The sequence below is a fragment of the Cherax quadricarinatus genome, chromosome 24 (assembly GCF_038502225.1).
Source record: "Cherax quadricarinatus isolate ZL_2023a chromosome 24, ASM3850222v1, whole genome shotgun sequence".
NCBI lineage: Eukaryota > Metazoa > Arthropoda > Malacostraca > Decapoda > Parastacidae > Cherax > Cherax quadricarinatus.
The window spans coordinates 40,687,400-40,707,892 of record NC_091315.1 but is presented as its reverse complement, the minus strand read 5'-3'; the positions used below and the strand labels follow the sequence as shown (position 1 = coordinate 40,707,892).

The 20,493-nt window shown below is 39.5% G+C and overlaps 1 protein-coding gene across 8 annotated transcripts in view; it reads right to left on the bottom strand.

The window, feature by feature from the left end:
* Positions 1 to 20,493, bottom strand: part of LOC128690775 (myelin regulatory factor-like protein) — a 300,340-nt gene that overhangs the window by 75,564 nt on the left and 204,283 nt on the right. For 5 of the 8 annotated variants that reach the window (XM_070088399.1, XM_070088404.1, XM_070088401.1 and 2 more), the window contains 2 exons: positions 2,861 to 2,940; positions 1,130 to 1,558 (listed from right to left, as the gene is read on the bottom strand). In XM_070088399.1, coding sequence (XP_069944500.1) covers positions 1,130 to 1,558; positions 2,861 to 2,940 — 509 coding nt within the window. The remainder of the gene's footprint in view (positions 1 to 1,129; positions 1,559 to 2,860; positions 2,941 to 20,493) is intronic. The other 3 variants (XM_070088405.1, XM_070088400.1, XM_070088406.1) reach the window with 1 other exon arrangement.

The following is a 20,493-nucleotide window of genomic DNA, read 5'->3' as shown; positions in this document are numbered from 1 at the left end:
TGGAGACGAATGATACTTGGGACCTGACGATCTGTTGGAGTGTGAGCAGGGTAATATTTAGTGAAAGGATTCAGGGAAACCGGTTATTTTCATATAGTCGGACTTGAGTCCTGGAAATGGGAAGTACAATGCCTGCACTTTAAAGGAGGGGTTTGGGATATTGGCAGTTTGGAGGGATATGTTGTGTATCTTTATACTTATATGCTTCTAAACTGTTGTATTCTGAGAACCTCTGCAAAAGCAGTGATAATGTGTGAGTGTGGTGAAAGTGTTGAATGATGATGAAAGTATTTTCTTTTTGAGGATTTTCTTTCTTTTTTGGGTCACCCTGCCTCGGTGGGAGACGGCCGACTTGTTGAAAAAAAAAATATATATTATATATATATATTATAAATTATATATATATATAACATATATATACATATTACATATATATATATATACATATATACATTATATATATATACAATATATATATACATACATTATATATATTATATACATAATTATATATATATATATATATATATATATATACATATATATATATGCATACATATATATATATGTATATACATATATACATATATATATATATATATATATATATATAATATATATATATATATATATATATATATATATATATATATAATATATATATATATAGACGTATATATATATATATATATATATATATATATATATATATATATATATATATATATATATATATATATATATGAGTGTTTGCATGTACATGTGTACTCATCCATTTTTGTTTGCTAGTCAGTACTCAGCTCCTGGCCCCGTCACCTGAATTTACTGTGATCGGCATCACTGATTCCTGACCTCTTAGGCCTCATTATATACTGTCTTATCTAAATTATTCCACTTTTCAACCACTCTGAGACTACATAAATACTTTCTTACATCCCTATGACTCATCTGTGTCTTCAGCTTCGTTGACCTGTGTCCTCTTGATCGTGGTTCTTTTAATTCAAACACTGTCCCATTTTTACCTATCAATTCCTCTTAAGATTTTGTATATCGTAATCATTCTCTCTGGTAACTTCTGTGTCCATGTACGTACGTGTGTATGAGAGAAGGGGGGTGCCGAAACTCCTACCTGGTTCCTGCTTAATGTTGACCATAGGACCGAGGCCACCAGACTCATTCATTTTCCTCTTCTTAGCTGCAGCCACGCTTGCTGCCCCAGCAGCAGAAGAAGTAATAGTAGCGCCTCCAGATGTGGTTCCCTGGCTCATAACACCCTGGGTCCCGTACACTGACGAAGGAGTCGTCCCTAAGCCTCCTGCAGCCGGTACCGACGACCCGCTGAGGTGAGAGCCACCCAGCATGATGGGTTGCTGGTACCCCAAGCCTGGGTTAGCCTGCAAGGAGTTGTGAGAGCTAGGGTTGTGGGTGCTGGGGTTGTGGTTGGGGTTGGTCTGGTGAGGTAGTGACTGCATCACTGGGTAAGGGAATGTCATCATGTTGGCGCCACCACCGCCAGGAGGACCCGTGTAGATATCGGAAATACCGCCAACTTTCTGGTCTGTAAGTGAAATCAAGATGAATTATCAGATTTTATGAACGCTACAACATTTACATAAAACAGTTTTATTTTTAAATACAACAAAAACACATAAACTGATAAAAATATAATGATGCCAACACCAACTACGTACTTTTATACAAGAGAAAACATGCGCTCAACTAGTAGCATAGAACGTGTTCAAATTACTGAATGTGTGACTAAGATGAGAGAAAAGCAAGTATTACACTATAAAAAAGGTGCTTTCAAATGAGCTGATGTAGGTAACAGCTCTTAGCTTGCCAATAAAGTTAGGAATCCTTAACCTGTAAATAGCTTGTCAATAAAGCTAGGGATCCTTAACCTTGTCAAACCCTGTTTAAAAAAAAAAAAAAAAAAAAAAAAAAAAAAAAAAAAAAAAAAAAAAAAAAAAAAAAAAAAAAAAAAAAAAAAAGAGAGAGAGAGAGAGAGAGAGAGAGAGAGAGAGAGAGAGAGAGAGCGGGGGAGGGGAGGTGCAGCATTTACTCTAGAGGCCCCTCAAGGAAGGCTCCTTGACGCTGGTGAGGGGCTCTTGATCTAGGGAATTGGATCTGTGCTCCAGTTCCCTGAATTAAGCCTGAATGCCTTCCATCCCCCCATAGGCGCTGTATAATCCTACGGGTTTAGTGCTTCCCCCTTGATTATAATAATAATAATAATACTCTAGAGGCACCAGAGGAGAAACAGGAGGTACAGTGAAGGTGGAACACCCAGTGACAGGAACCTGGTTAAGGCGCGCCACAGCACCTGCAGGGAATATCAACAACACCGTATTCACAGGACGGCCTCGGAAATAAAAAGAGGGAGACAAGGAGGGAGAGGGGGTGAGGCAAGAAGGTAAGAGAGAGAATAAAATTGAAGGGAACCAAGGTTGTATATAAACTAAATATTAAGTAACAGAGGAGGTGTACTTGTGTGAAGAAAGGTTACGATGGACCCTGGGGAAGTATACGTAAATAGGAAGATATCAGAATAGTTCTGGGAAACGTATGCTCACTTGGGAGAGATTGGCATGCTAGTGAGGTTAGGGAGCCCTGTGGGAGGTACTCACATTGAGAGAAGTTAAGGTAATGCCAGGGAAGGTATACTCATGTGGGAAGAGGTTAGCATGCTGGTGAGGTTAAGGAGACCTGTGGGAGGTACTCGCATTGAAAGAAGTTAAGGTAATACCGGGAAAGGCATACTCACTTGGGGAAAGGTTAGGGTGCTAGTGAGGTTAGGGAGTCTTGTGGAAGGTACTCACATTGAGAAAAGTTAGGGTAATGCCGGGGAGGGTATACTCACGTGGGGAGAGGTTAGGATGCTCCAGGGGAGAGTAAGGCTCAGAGCTGGAGTCAGGAGGGCTGTCTGGAAGGTGGTGCCTGCTGGAATGAACAAGCGCTTATGTTTTGTTTTGTTTTATGAAGGCATCATCGTTAATTAGTTTGATAACCATGGTGCAGGCAGCATCCCTTACTCATGGTGCAGGCAGTATCTCATACTTATGGTACAGGCAGGATCACCAGCTCATGGTGCAGGCAGCAGTCACCCCATAATCATGGTGTGGGTGGCAGTCACCCCATACCAAAGGTGTTAGTATCAGTTCAAAAGGTTACAGAGGCACATAATAGGTCCAGAAACTGGGAATCGACATATTTTTATACAAAATTACAGATTTTAAATTTTATGCAAACTTTACTAGAGACAAATTTGCATATTCTAGTAACCATTCGATAAAAATTCCTGACCTATATTTTTACCACGCTACAATACTAATTTGAGCAACTGCGTAGCCACTGACTAATATCACTACCATGCATGGAAAATATTTCACTATATATTTTCAATGAAATATTGGGAATGCCTGAAATCACTGGAAATCAGGCGAGACAGATACGTAATTTACACCTAAACGAAACTGAAAGGATTGTATCTAAATGTAAACATTGAGATTACTCACAATGAGAGCAAGAGGATCATATATGATGTTACAAAATACCCCTACTGAAAAGCAGGAAAGCAACGAGTGTACCGAGCAATGAGTGGGGATGACTAGCACTGGGGCAATATTATATATATATATATATATATATATATATATATATATATATATATATATATATATATATATATATATATATATATATATATATATATATATATATATATATATATATATATATATATATATATATATTTATTTTAGTTTAACCCAACTAAATATATTTTAGATTTGTTTACAATAATTTAATACTAAACAAACACAATGAAATATATATTTTTCGTTAGGTTCAGAATAAATTTGACGAAATTATTGCATACACAAATTTTCACTTGTCCTATATAGCAAGATGAGCGTTGCTATTTAAGCCAGGATCGCAAGTTCTGCCTATTCGGCACGACACACACACACACACACACACACACACACACACACACACACACACACACACACACACACACACACACACACACACACACACACACACACACACACATATATATATATATATATATATATATATATATGTCGTGCCGAATATGTAAAACTGGTCAATTAGCAAGAACTCATTTAAAATTAAGACCTTTTGAAAATTGTCTCTTATATGTTTAAAGATATATTTTTTTCATTAATGTTAATGTAAAAAATTTTAATTTTGCACCAAAAGAATCTTAGAAAACTTACCTAACCTTATTATAACAAGAACAATTTTTTTTAGCCTAACCCAACTAAATATATTTTAAATGCGTTTACAATAATTTAATGCTAAACGAACACAATCAAATACATTTTTTTTGTTAGGTTCAGAATGATTTTGGCGAAATTATTGTATACACAAATTTTCACTTGTCCTATATGGCAAGATCAGCGTTGCTATTTAAGCCAAGATCGCAAGTTTTGCCTATTTGGCACGACATATATATATATATATATATATATATATATATATATATATATATATATATATAAGAATCTTTCTTTCGTAAGCCATGCGTGTCGTATGAGGCGACTAAAATGCCGGGAGCAATGGGCTAGTAACCCCTTCTCCTGTAGACATTTACTAAAAAAGAGAAGAAGAAAAACTTTATAAAATTGGGATGCTTAAATGTGCGTGGATGTAGTGCGGATGACAAGAAACAGATGATTGCTGATGTTATGAATGAAAAGAAGTTGGATGTCCTGGCCCTAAGCGAAACAAAGCTGAAAGGGGTAGGGGAGTTTCAGTGGGGGGAAATAAATGGGATTAAATCTGGAGTATCTGAGAGAGTTAGAGCAAAGGAAGGGGTAGCAGTAATGTTAAATGATCAGTTATGGAAGGAGAAAAGAGAATATGAATGCGTAAATTCAAGAATTATGTGGATTAAAGTAAAGGTTGGATGCGAAAAGTGGGTCATAATAAGCGTGTATGCACCTGGAGAAGAGAGGAATGTAGAGGAGAGAGAGAGATTTTGGGAGATGTTAAGTGAATGTATAGGAGCCTTTGAACCAAGTGAGAGAGTAATTGTGGTAGGGGACCTGAATGCTAAAGTAGGAGAAACTTTTAGAGAGGGTGTGGTAGGTAAGTTTGGGGTGCCAGGTGTAAATGATAATGGGAGCCCTTTGATTGAACTTTGTATAGAAAGGGGTTTAGTTATAGGTAATACATATTTTAAGAAAAAGAGGATAAATAAGTATACAAGATATGATGTTGGGCGAAATGACAGTAGTTTGTTGGATTATGTATTGGTAGATAAAAGACTGTTGAGTAGACTTCAGGATGTACATGTTTATAGAGGGGCCACAGATATATCAGATCACTTTCTAGTTGTAGCTACACTGAAAGTAAAAGGTAGATGGGATACAAGGAGAATAGAAGCATCAGGGAAGAGAGAGGTGAAGGTTTATAAACTAAAAGAGGAGGCAGTTAGGGTAAGATATAAACAGCTATTCGAGGATAGATGGGCTAATGAGAGCATAGGTAATGGGGTCGAAGAGGTATGGGGTAGGTTTAAAAATGTAGTGTTAGAGTGTTCAGCAGAAGTTTGTGGTTTGTGGGAAGAGGAGCGATTGGTGGAATGATGTTGTAAAGAGAGTAGTAAGGGAGAAAAAGTTAGCATATGAGAAGTTTTTACAAAGTAGAAGTGATGCAAGGAGGGAAGAGTATATGGAGAAAAAGAGAGAGGTTAAGAGAGTGGTGAAGCAATGTAAAAAGAGAGCAAATGAGAGAGTGGGTGAGATGTTATCAACAAATTTTGTTGAAAATAAGAAAAAGTTTTGGAGTGAGATTAACAAGTTAAGAAAGCCTAGAGAACAAATGGATTTGTCAGTTAAAAATAGGAGAGGAGAGTTATTAAATGGAGAGTTAGAGGTACTGGGAAGATGGAGGGAATATTTTGAGGAATTGTTAAATGTTGATGAAGATAGGGAAGCTGTGATTTCGTGTATAGGACAAGGAGGAATAATGTCTTGTAGGAGTGAGGAAGAGCCAGTTGAGAGTGTGGGGGAAGTTCGTGAGGCAGTAGGTAAAATGAAAAGGGGTAAGGCAGCCGGGATTGATGGGATAAAGATAGAAATGTTAAAAGCAGGTGGGGATATAGTTTTGGAGTGGTTGGTGCAATTATTTAATAAATGTATAGAAGAGGGTAAAGTACCTAGGGATTGGCAGAGAGCATGCATAGTTCCTTTGTATAAAGGCAAAGGGGATAAAAGAGAGTGCAAAAATTATAGGGGGATAAGTCTGCTGAGTATACCTGGTAAAGTGTATGGTAGAGTTATTATTGAAAGAATTAAGAGTAAGACGGAGAATAGGATAGCAGATGAACAAGGAGGCTTTAGGAAAGGTAGGGGGTGTGTGGACCAGGTGTTTACAGTGAAACATATAAGTGAACAGTATTTAGATAAGGCTAAAGAGGTCTTTGTGGCATTTATGGATTTGGAAAAGGCGTATGACAGGGTGGATAGGGGGGCGATGTGGCAGATGTTGCAAGTGTATGGTGTAGGAGGTAGGTTACTGAAAGCAGTGAAGAGTTTTTACGAGGATAGTGAGGCTCAAGTTAGAGTATGTAGGAAAGAGGGAAATTATTTCCCAGTAAAAGTAGGCCTTAGACAAGGATGTGTGATGTCACCGTGGTTGTTTAATATATTTATAGATGGGGTTGTAAGAGAAGTAAATGCGAGGGTCTTGGCAAGAGGCGTGGAGTTAAAAGATAAAGAATCACACACAAAGTGGGAGTTGTCACAGCTGCTCTTTGCTGATGACACTGTGCTCTTGGGAGATTCTGAAGAGAAGTTGCAGAGATTGGTGGATGAATTTGGTAGGGTGTGCAAAAGAAGAAAATTAAAGGTGAATACAGGAAAGAGTAAGGTTATGAGGATAACAAAAAGATTAGGTGATGAAAGATTGAATATCAGATTGGAGAGAGAGAGTATGGAGGAGGTGAATGTATTCAGATATTTGGGAGTGGACGTGTCAGCGGATGGGTCTATGAAAGATGAGGTGAATCATAGAATTGATGAGGGGAAAAGAGTGAGTGGTGCACTTAGGAGTCTGTGGAGACAAAGAACTTTGTCCTTGGAGGCAAAAAGGGGAATGTATGAGAGTATAGTTTTACCAACGCTCTTATATGGGTGTGAAGCATGGGTGATGAATGTTGCAGCGAGGAGAAGGCTGGAGGCAGTGGAGATGTCATGTCTGAGAGCAATGTGTGGTGTGAATATAATGCAGAGAATTCGTAGTTTGGAAGTTAGGAGGAGGTGAGGGATTACCAAAACTGTTGTCCAGAGGGCTGAGGAAGGGTTGTTGAGGTGGTTCGGACATGTAGAGAGAATGGAGCGAAACAGAATGACTTCAAGAGTGTATCAGTCTGTAGTGGAAGGAAGGCGGGGTAGGGGTCGGCCTAGGAAAGGTTGGAGAGACGGGGTAAAGGAGGTTTTGTGTGCGAGGGGCTTGGACTTCCAGCAGGCATGCGTGAGCGTGTTTGATAGGAGTGAATGGAGACAAATGGTTTTTAATACTTGACGTGCTGTTGGAGTGTGAGCAAAGTAACATTTATGAAGGGGTTCAGGGAAACCGGCAGGCCGGACTTGAGTCCTGGAAATGGGAAGTACAGTGCCTGCACTCTGAAGGAGGGGTGTTAATGTTGCAGTTTAAAAACTGTAGTGTAAAGCACCCTTCTGGCAAGACAGTGATGGAGTGAATGATGGTGAAAGTTTTTCTTTTTCGGGCCACCCTGCCTTGGTGGGAATCGGCCAGTGTGATAATAAAATAAATAAATAATATATATATATATATATATATATATATAATATATATATATATATATATATATATATATATATATATATATATATATTATATATATATATATATATATATATATATATATATATATATATATATATATATATATATATATATTGTATACATATATATATATATATATATATATATATATATATATATATATATATATATATATATATATATAGTATTACATAATATGGCACAGAAGATTTAAGAGATACATTGTTGATATAAAGGTGGCATATACGGTACATGTTGTTACGTATGTATCACCGATTATAAGGCGAAAATCTCATCCAGCTCCAAAGAGCTGGGGCGTATATATATATATATGTCGTGCCGAATATGTAAAACTGGTCAATTAGCAAAAACTCATTTAAAATTAAGTCCTTTCTAAAATTTTCTCTTATACGTTTAAAGATTTTTTTTTTCATTAATGTTGATGTAAAAAAATTTAATTTTGCACCAAAAGAATCTTAGAAAACTTACCTAACCTTATTATAACAAGAGCAATTTATTTTAGCCTAACCCAACTATATATATTTTAGATTTGTTTACAATAATTTAATACTAAACAAACACAGTGAAATATATTTTTTTCGTTAGGTTCAGAATGATTTTGGCGAAATTATTGCATACACAAATTTTCACTTGTCCTATATGGCAAGATGAACGTTGTTATTTAATCCAAGATCGCAAGTTCTGCCTATTCGGCACGACATATATTCAAGAATTATGTGGATTAAAGTAAAGGTTGGATGCGAGAAGTGGGTCATAATAAGCGTGTATGCACCTGGAGAAGAGAGGAATGCAGAGGAGAGAGAGAGATTTTGGGAGATGTTAAGTGAATGTATAGGAGCCTTTGAACCAAGTGAGAAAGTAATTGTGGTAGGGGACTTGAATGCTAAAGTAGGAGAAACTTTTAGAGAGGGTGTGGTAGGTAAGTTTGGGGTGCCAGGTGTAAATGATAATGGGAGCCCTTTGATTGAACTTTGTATAGAAAGGGGTTTAGTTATAGGTAATACATATTTTAAGAAAAAGAGGATAAATAAGTATACACGATATGATGTAGGGCGAAATGACAGTAGTTTGTTGGATTATGTATTGGTAGATAAAAGACTGTTGAGTAGACTTCAGGATGTACATGTTTATAGAGGGGCCACAGATATATCAGATCACTTTCTAGTTGTAGCTACACTGAGAGTAAAAGGTAGATGGGATACAAGGAGAATAGAAGCATCAGGGAAGAGAGAGGTGAAGGTTTATAAACTAAAAGAGGAGGCAGTTAGGGTAAGATATAAACAGCTATTGGAGGATAGATGGGCTAATGAGAGCATAGGCAATGGGGTCGAAGAGGTATGGGGTAGGTTTAAAAATGTAGTGTTAGAGTGTTCAGCAGAAGTTTGTGGTTACAGGAAAGTGGGTGCAGGAGGGAAGAGGAGCGATTGGTGGAATGATGATGTAAAGAGAGTAGTAAGGGAGAAAAAGTTAGCATATGAGAAGTTTTTACAAAGTAGAAGTGATGCAAGGAGGGAAGAGTATATGGAGAAAAAGAGAGAGGTTAAGAGAGTGGTGAAGCAATGTAAAAAGAGAGCAAATGAGAGAGTGGGTGAGATGTTATCAACAAATTTTGTTGAAAATAAGAAAAAGTTTTGGAGTGAGATTAACAAGTTAAGAAAGCCTAGAGAACAAATGGATTTGTCAGTTAAAAATAGGAGAGGAGAGTTATTAAATGGAGAGTTAGAGGTATTGGGAAGATGGAAGGAATATTTTGAGGAATTGTTAAATGTTGATGAAGATAGGGAAGCTGTGATTTCGTGTATAGGGCAAGGAGGAATAACATCTTGTAGGAGTGAGGAAGAGCCAGTTGTGAGTGTGGGGGAAGTTCGTGAGGCAGTAGGTAAAATGAAAGGGGGTAAGGCAGCCGGGATTGATGGGATAAAGATAGAAATGTTAAAAGCAGGTGGGGATATAGTTTTGGAGTGGTTGGTGCAAATGTTTAATAAATGTATGGAAGAGGGTAAGGTACCTAGGGATTGGCAGAGAGCATGCATAGTTCCTTTGTATAAAGGCAAAGGGGATAAAAGAGAGTGCAAAAATTATAGGGGGATAAGTCTGTTGAGTGTACCTGGTAAAGTGTATGGTAGAGTTATAATTGAAAGAATTAAGAGTAAGACGGAGAATAGGATAGCAGATGAACAAGGAGGCTTTAGGAAAGGTAGGGGGTGTGTGGACCAGGTGTTTACAGTGAAACATATAAGTGAACAGTATTTAGATAAGGCTAAAGAGGTCTTTGTGGCATTTATGGATTTGGAAAAGGCGTATGACAGGGTGGATAGGGGGGCAATGTGGCAGATGTTGCAAGTGTATGGTGTAGGAGGTAGGTTACTGAAAGCAGTGAAGAGTTTTTACGAGGATAGTGAGGCTCAAGTTAGAGTATGTAGGAAAGAGGGAAATTTTTTCCCAGTAAAAGTAGGCCTTAGACAAGGATGTGTGATGTCACCGTGGTTGTTTAATATATTTATAGATGGGGTTGTAAGAGAAGGAAATGCGAGGGTCTTGGCAAGAGGCGTGGAGTTAAAAGATAAAGAATCACACACAAAGTGGGAGTTGTCACAGCTGCTCTTTGCTGATGACACTGTGCTCTTGGGAGATTCTGAAGAGAAGTTGCAGAGATTGGTGGATGAATTTGGTAGGGTGTGCAAAAGAAGAAAATTAAAGGTGAATACAGGAAAGAGTAAGGTTATGAGGATAACAAAAAGATTAGGTGATGAAAGATTGAATATCAGATTGGAGGGAGAGAGTATGGAGGAGGTGAACGTATTCAGATATTTGGGAGTGGACGTGTCAGCGGATGGGTCTATGAAAGATGAGGTGAATCATAGAATTGATGAGGGAAAAAGAGTGAGTGGTGCACTTAGGAGTCTGTGGAGACAAAGAACTTTGTCCTTGGAGGCAAAGAGGGGAATGTATGAGAGTATAGTTTTACCAACGCTCTTATATGGGTGTGAAGCGTGGGTGATGAATGTTGCAGCGAGGAGAAGGCTGGAGGCAGTGGAGATGTCATGTCTGAGGGCAATGTGTGGTGTGAATATAATGCAGAGAATTCGTAGTTTGGAAGTTAGGAGGAGGTGCGGGATTACCAAAACTGTTGTCCAGAGGGCTGAGGAAGGGTTGTTGAGGTGGTTCGGACATGTAGAGAGAATGGAGCGAAACAGAATGACTTCAAGAGTGTATCAGTCTGTAGTGGAAGGAAGGCGGGGTAGGGGTCGGCCTAGGAAGGGTTGGAGGGAGGGGGTAAAGGAGGTTTTGTGTGCGAGGGGCTTGGACTTCCAGCAGGCATGCGTGAGCGTGTTTGATAGGAGTGAATGGAGACAAATGGTTTTTAATACTTGACGTGCTGTTGGAGTGTGAGCAAAGTAACATTTATGAAGGGATTCAGGGAAACCGGCAGACCGGACTTGAGTCCTGGAGATGGGAAGTACAGTGCCTGCACTCTGAAGGAGGGGTGTTAATGTTGCAGTTTAAAAACTGTAGTGTAAAGCACCCTTCTGGCAAGACAGTGATGGAGTGAATGATGGTGAAAGTTTTTCTTTTTCGGGCCACCCTGCCTTGGTGGGAATCGGCCGGTGTGATAATAAATAAATATATATATATTATAGGTAGTAGGTTGGTAGACAGCAACCACCCAGGGAGGTACTACCGTCCTGCCAAGTGAGTGTAAAACGAAAGCCTGTAATTGTTTTACATGATGGTAGGATTGCTGGCGTCTTTTGTCTGTCTCATAAATATGCAAGATTTCAGGTACGTCTTGCTACTTCTACTTACACTTAGGTCACACTACACATACATGTACAAGCATATATTTACACACCCCTCTGGGTTTTCTTCTATTTTCTTTCTAGTTCGTATTCTTGTTTATTTCCTCTTTTCTCCATGGGGAAGTGGAACAGAATTCTTCCTCCGTAAGCCATGCGTGTTGTAAGAGGCGACTAAAATGCCGGGAGCAAGGGGCTAGTAACCCCTTCTCCATTTTATATTACTAAATTTAAAAGGAGAGTCTTTCGTTTTTCCTTTTGGGCCACCCCACCTCAGTGGGATACGGCTAGTGCGTTGAAAGAAAGATATATATATATATATATATATATATATATATATATATATATATATATATATATATATATATATATATATATATATATATATATATATATATATATATATATATATATATATATATATATATATATATATATATATATATATATATATATATATATATATATATATATATATATATGCAATAAGATCACAGTAAACAGGTGATTTCAGAATATGCAAAACAACCACTGTGAAATAATAATGAAATTCCAAGCGCATTCGTGACTACTCACATTATCAAGGAACAATAAAAGTGATGCATCAAAGGAAGACATATAAAGGGTCTAGACCATACCTCACCATTACATCCCACAACAAAGCAACACCTGATGCGCAGTGTTCTCTTTCTTGAGTCGCGTGTCATGTATTGCTTTGTTGTGGGATATGATGGTGAGGTGTGGTCTAGACCCTTTATATGCCTTCCTTTGATGCATCACTTTTATTGTTCACAAGAAGGGAGCGAGTACTGTGCCTTGTGGAACAGAGCTTTTCACCTTAGCCGCCTCAGACTTTACTCTGTTGACTACTACTCTTTGTGTTCTGTTTGTGAGGAAATTATAGATCCGTCTACCAACTTTTCCTTTTATTCCTTTAGCACGCATTTTGTGCGCTATTACGCCATGGTCACACTTGTCGAAGGCTTTTGCAAAGTCTGTGTATATTACATCTGCATTCTTTTTGTCTTCTAGTGCATCTAGGACCTTGTCGTAGTGATCCAGTAGTTGAGACAGACAGGAGCGACCTGCTCTAAACCCATGTTGCCCTGGGTTGTGTAATTGATGGGTATCTAGATGGGTGGCGATCTTGCTTCTTAGGACCCTGTCAAAGATTTTTATGATATTGGATGTTAGTACTATCGGTCTGTAGTTCTTTGCTATTGCTTTACTGCCCCCTTTGTGGAGTGGGGCTGTCTGTTGTTTTTAGTAACTGTGGGACGACCCCCGTGTCCATGCTCCCTCTCCATAAGATGGTAAAAGCTCGTGATAGGGGCTTCTTGCAGTTCTTGATGAACACGGAGTTCCATGAGTCTGGCCCTGGGGCAGAATGCATGGGCATGTCATTTATCGCCTGTTCGAAGTCATTTGCCGTCAGGATAACATCAGATAGGCTTGTGTTAACCAAATTCTGTGGCTCTCTCATAAAAAAAATTCATTTTAATCTTCGACTCTCAGTCTGGTTAGGGGCTTGCTAAAACCTGAGTCATACTGGGACTTGAGTAGCTCACTCATTTCCTTGCTGTCATCTGTGTAAGACCCATCTTGTTTAAGTAGGGGCCCAATACTGGATGTTGTTCTCGACTTTGATTTGGCATAATAAAAGAAATACTTTGGGTTTCTTTCGATTTCATTTATGGCTTTTAGTTCTTCCCGCGATTCCTGACTGATTTCTTTCGATTTTAACTGCCTCCCAGCATACATAAGGGGGATTACCAATAGACCCCTGGCTGTCTTCAAGCAGGCACTGGACAAGCACCTAAAGTCGGTACCTGACCAGCCGGGCTGTGGCTCGTACGTTGGATTGCGTGCAGCCAGCAGTAACAGCCTGGTTGATCAGGCTCTAATCCACCAGTAGGCCTGGTCACAGACCGGGCCGCGGGGGCGTTGACCCCTGGAACTCTCTCCAGGTAAACTGAGGGCACATCAAACCTCTAAGCTGATATGTATTAAATCTCCCAGTGAGAAACTGACAATAATATAAAGTTCAATGAGGACAAATTTCAGCTACTCCACTATGGATAAGCCTACGAAGTCAAAACTGAAACGGAGTATAAAACGAACTCAGTCACTCAATAGAGTGGAGATACTTAGGAGATACTTAAGAGCGATATCAGAAGTTCTCCCATTTAATGATCACAACAATGTTATTATCAAAGTCGAAAGGACAAAGATAGGTTGGATAACTAGAACCTTCAACACGAGAGATGCTCCTCAAGCCACTTGTTCTCTCTAGGCTGAAATACTGCTGTATACTAACAGTAAAATTCCGAATCGTCATTGCCCGTAAAAATTGAGTCAAACACCTAAATTACTGGAACCACTTGAAGTCTCTCAAACTAAACTCCTTAGAACATAAGCGAGAATGATACATCATAATATACACTTATAAAATTCTGGAGGGATTGATTCCATATCTGTATACTGAAATCACCCCCTCCCCCCACGAAAGCAAGAGGGTCTGTAGACGGTGCAAAATGTTCTGAAAAAAAGCGTAGGCTCACTGAGCGCCAGACGAGCCTGACCCATGGCCGGACTCCGAGACTAGTAAGACTCTCGAAACTCATCAAAGGTACTAAGAGGCAACTCAATGAATTTACAGGAACTAAGATTCTTCAACACCTTCCCTTCATGCATCAGGGGAAATACCAACAGGCCTTTGGCCCGCCTTCAAGAGGTAACGTGATAAATTCAAGTTAGCTCCTGACCAACCGGGCTGTGTTGTATACACTGTTTTGTGTGCAGCCAGCACCAGCAGCCTGGTCGATCTGGCCAGCAACCAGAAGGTCTAGTCTGAGACCGGCCGCGAGAGCGATGACCATAGAAACTGTCTACAGTTAACCTACAGGTAACCACTTCACAATTTAGTTCATTCCCCTTTCCTACTACCCTGAAATTAAAAAAGTACTTCCTAACATCCCTGTGACTTTCATCTATAATCCTTTGTGCCTGGTTATTGCACAACCAAATATCTCTTGATCTGCTTCTGAGAATTTTGGACTTAGTAATTTTGTCGTCCTTTGCTCTTCCCTCTTCCAGGGTGGTCAAATGCAGTTCCTCTAATATTACCTTATAAAACATCCCCTCTTAGCTTCGGGACAAATCTGCTTGCAGTCTTTTACACATTATCAAGGTCAAGAACATGCTAAATCAGGCGGGGACTCCAAGCTGGTGCTGCATGTTGTACGTGTACAATATGCAGCACCAGCTGTGTACAGATTCCTGAAGGCTAGTCTGAGAACCACTAACCTGACATAGGTTGCTTCAATCATATGGTTTATGTGCTCTTCCGGCAATATGTTCGGTGTGATGCTTACTCTTAGATCCTTTTCTTTCATTAATACCTGTAGTACCCCACTTACCAACTGTTTTCCGTCTTTTTCTCCCATCTACTTCCCCAAATTTTATAACCTTGCACTTGTTTGAACTGACTCCAACAGCCACTTCCTTGACACAGACAAGGACACTAACCAAGTGCCGTATTATCCTTTGCTAATGATACTACACTTTCTGAGACTGTCATCCATTAACACAACGAACCTTCACGCTGATATAAACCAAGTTTTCCAGTGGGCCACAAACTACAATGTGATATTCATTTAGTACAAATTTCAGTTGCTCCGCTATGGAGAAAATTAAACAATAAAGACTGAAACGGAGTACATGACCGACTAGAATCATTCAGCAGAGCTGAAGTTCAATGTGAGATACTCAGGAGTGACCATGTCAGAGGATCTCACATTCAAGGATCACATTAATGTTGCTATCGCTGCCGCAAGGAAATTGATAGGCTGGATAACTAGAACATTTAAAACAAGTGATGCCGAATCAATGATGATGCTCATCGAACACTTGTTCTCTCTTAACTGGAATACTGTTGTATACTAACGGCCATCAACAGGGCAGGAGAGACTGCAGAGCTAAAAACAATACAGAGAACCTTCACTACCAGGATAAATTCAGTCAAGCGACCGAACTACTAGGAATGCTTGAAGTCCCTTTTGAGTTGCACTTAGTGGAACGTAGGAGAGAAATGAACATCCTAATGTACACCTGGAAAATCCTGGAGGGATTGGCATAAACCTGCACACCACAATCACTCCATATGAATGCCAGAGATTTGGCAGATGGTGCAAAATGCCTCCAATGAAAAGCAGGAGTACGATGAAGACATTAAGAGAATAATCAAGTGTAATGGGAATTCAGTTTTTTAATGCCCTTCATGAATAAGGAGAATTATCGATAAACCTCTGGCTGACTTCAAGAGGGAACTTGATAAGTTCCTCAAATCAGTTCCTGATCAGCCGAGCTGTGGTGCATACGCTGGGACAGCATGCGGTGGCACTAACAGTCTGGTAGCTGAATCCAACAACCAGGAGGCCTGGTCTTTGACCGGGCCGCGGGGGCAGTGACTCCCGGAACCGATGCAAGGTAAACGCCAAGTCAACCACTTCTTTAACATGTATGTGTATGTGTACTCACCTATTTGTGGTTGTAGACGTCTAGAGTCAGTTCCTAGCCCTGCCTGGGCAGATTTAATCCTTCACAATCTTGTGGACCTGTCAAACCTATTTCTAAAATGGTTTATAGGGCTTCCCTTCACTACTACTCTGTCTAGGTCATTTCACTTTCTGACCACCTTCAGGATGAGGTAATACTTCCTGACATCTCTGTGCTTATCTGTGCCTTTAGTTTCCAACTTGTCCTCTTGTACCTGTTCCTCGTTTCTATAACAGTCTATCCTTGTTCACCTTATCAAGCCCTCTGAGCATTTTATATGTCGTTATCATGTCTTCCCTGCTTCTTCTATCCGCTAATGTCGTCAGCTTCAGTTCCTTAAGTCTCTCCTCATAGCTCATTCCCCTTGGCTCTGAGACTAGTCCTGTCGCATGGCTTTGCACCTTTCCCTGTTTCTTAACATGCTTTACCAGCGTTCCATAACAGTGCTGCATGCTCTAAGATAAGGCTAACATATACTGAATATAGAGAAGCGAAAGACTATTAAGATCTCTGGAAGGTGCTCTTTGACTGGCCAAATGTACATTCACTGCAAAGGTTTGACTGATGTGTGTATCTGGCGATATCTTTGGCAGTATGCTCACTCCTAGGTCTCTCTCCTTGAGTGAGGTTTGCACCCTCTATCCCCTCTATCCCATCTGCAAAAAGGGATACTATCTCTGCTTGTATGTCATCCACATACATCAGAAAACGGTACTGATCAAAATGCCGATCCTTGCGGAATCCCATTTGTTAGTTTCCCATTCTGACATTTATGTCTCATTTCTATAAGGTACTCTTTGATCCGCTGTCGTACATCTTCCGTTATTTCTACCTGTTCCTGGTATGTAAAGCATCAAATGCTCTCAATGCAATCTAAGAATATGCAATCCGCCCAGTCATCTGCCTCACTTCTGTTTCTGAGTCATTACACCCCAGCAGGTTTGTAAGGCAAATTTTGCCATCTCTAAATCCGTGCTGGTTACTGTTTATGAAACGACGTTGTGCAAGAAGTGGTCAGAATCTCCACGACTATGGTGCTCTTCGCACCTACTCCTAGGTTGAGGGACTGATTACCTCATCTTCTGTATATAGTCCTACTGTCTTTAAGCTATGTCCTATAATTCGTATTGATAAAGCCACTGGATGGTGAAACGTCTACAATAAAGATACCCAGATGTTGCACATGTGTCTTAATTTCATCATGAAACGACGTCTTCAGAAGTGTCTACCACTCTCCTGATTATTTTCTCTAGTATTTTACGTAGTATGCACGTCAGTGATACCTTCTTAGATATTGGGACTACATTTACTGTCTTCCACATCTCTAGTAATTGTCCCATATCCATTGATTCCTGTAGACATAATCTGATGGTTCAAACTGTCCTTCTGCTCCCTCTTGCAGAATCAATGGTGACACTGTCGGGTCCCCTTCTGCTGTACCCGGCTCACTCAACTTTTACACCTCTTCCTTTGATATGTGTATGGTAAGCAGTACCCAGGGGTGTACCATTTCTCTCTGATTCTCTGGTGTTAATTTTGTTTCTACTAAGAAGACCTGTTTTAAACAGTTTGTTCAACTTCTCATAAATTTCATTGTTTCTCGTGAGCTCTCCTCCTTATTTCTTCAGATTTACTACCTGGTCTTTTACTCTCATCTTCCCTCTTATGTGACTGTAGATGTTTGGGTTGTGACTTCTCTTGTGCTGTAATTATTCTCAAACTCTCGCTCAACTTCTTTGCTCAGCCTTAAACGTTAGTTTTTGGTTCTTCTCTCACTTTCTAAAGTTTTTCCACGCTCTTGCACTTTTGGTTTTTCTCTCTTCGTTTTTGGATAAACCATAAGCTTTCTTTTTTATATATATAATTTTCTCTTCTTCTTTTTCTTCTTCTTCGGTACTCTCCATCTACCTACTCCATCACTTCATTCGTTTACTTTCCTCCCGGCTCCTTTTCCCCACGTTAAAAGTAGTATAAAATACCAACAAGTTGATAATTAAGACACATGTGCAGCAGTTGGGTATCTTTATTGTTGAAACGTTTCGCCTACACAGTAGACTTCTTCAATCAAATACAAAGGCTGCAGGTGCAGTAGTGAAATGAAGATAATGTAATCAGTCCATCCAACTTTGAGAAATAGTATTTGAGGTGGTCAGTCCCTCAGCCTGGCTGATGGTAGTACATGTATACATACTACCATCACGCAGCATGGTGTAGTATTCATTCACAGTTGATAATAAAGTCACGGTACGGGTGTACGCACTAAGATGTTTATATTTTTTGGTGTATGTACACTCAGCCTCATTTTAGAGATAAAGAGAAGTGTGCAAAACACGGCCCGTAGGTCACATCCTGCCCGCCACTCCATCCGGCATTTTCGTAAAATTTATTGTCTCCAGTTTAAGATTGTTGTTTTATTCGTCAGGAGGCAGGACATGTGTCTCTTGACACGGGCCTGTCCCATGGCTGGGCTTGGCCATGGGACAGACCCATTATTAATAATGCCCAATTTGAGATACGTAATTAAATTTGACTTTATTACATAGTAATAAAGTGCGAGTGTTGGGCAGTCATCGCAGCAAGACCTGTCAACACTTGATACAATGAATACAACCACTGACATTATATATGTATTTTAGTTTTATTTTCGGCTGAATGATATGACGTGGCTCTCTGATTTTGCGTGTGTCGTTGATATCGTAGACAGTATGAACGATTTCAATTCAAAATCGCAAGGAAGAGGACTCTGCTCATGAGTTACATTACAAGGAAAAAAACAAGCGGTTACCTCATTTTTCAACTTTGTAAGGAAAACCTCAGAGGCTATTCTTTGTTACTACTTGCTTTACCTACTGAATTTACTCGGCGATTCCAAGACTTCACAAATGATAAAAAATGATACGTCGAAAGTCTCCTCATCTGTCTCAGCTTATGCTGGTAAAGTTCCACCTGACTCTCATCTCAAGCCTACTGACCTGTAATGTGATCCATTGCTTTTGAAGTAATTCCAGACACTGACGCTTACCAGTTCGAGAGCGTCTCCAAAATTAAAAACTCGTGCTCAAAGGGCGTTTGTAATGTTTAAGTCAATATACGTATGGGAGCAGACATTTTCTGTAATGAAACTGAACAAATCAAAGGTTAGATCTGCAATGACCGATGAGCACCTTGAAGCAGTACTCAGCATGACAACGGACACAATGCCAGACTTCAACATTTTAGAATTTCTCGCATTTTCAATATTTTCAATGCACAAAGAGAATATACGTATCTGAGCTATTATTAAACATTACAGTTTTACATCGAGAAAAGTGTGCGGGCCGGGGTGCTTATTTACACTAATGTGGGCCGACAGTCAAAATAATTGCCCACCCCTGGATTAGTGTCCTCGAGTGGTGAGGTGAAGGTGACATGCCCCCTTTATTTAGGCAATGTTTCATTCACGGGTGAGTTTTTTCAAGTCATGATACTGAAAAAGCTCACCAGTGGGCGAAATATCCAAATAAAGGATAGTTCTGCTATGTATTTGTGCCACAAGACCTGCTGACACCTTGTTGCCTTTCAAAACAAACCAATAATGGATCATGGCGTTGTGTTGGAGCATCTAAACAGAAAACGACGCTAAGCGAAGCCCTTGTCAATTCTAAGCAAGTCATTAAATTTAATGAGAATACGTTGGCAAAATTCTTCTTAAATTACAACACAACATTCCTGGAGTAATATATAATGGAGAAAAGACTTAATTCCAGCGTTTTCCAAAGTATATAACTTACTATACGACAATTCAACGTTGATTCTAGTGCCTAAGAACCTAGAGGTTCGTATGAAATAATTACTCTTCCCTTAATATAACTGGCTATCTTGTACTGTTTCCAAAAAGAAAAAAATAACTGCGCGAAGAGTGACCAATACAGTATACCCGTTTACAACTAGTCTATAAACTGTGAATGGAAACTGAACTACATTTCCGTCCATCTTTAATCATTAAGTTGCGGCTCCATAAGTGCTCAAACAGACCGAAACGTCGCCAAGTTTTCATTTCCAATTTGTGCATCAATTGTGACTTGTTCCAGCAACGTATTGTGGCTTTTATTCTTCTTAGTATCCCCCATCACATATGTAAAGCGTGTTAATGGAAGCTGCATGTATAGAGGCCAATTACTGACGTAAGCGTATACATTGTCTATGGCACACCTGAACCACCAGACATTCCTGCATATTAAGCCGTTGTGCTGAGCAAGTAACCATTTTAAAACCCCCCAAGAAAAATATATGGTCCTAA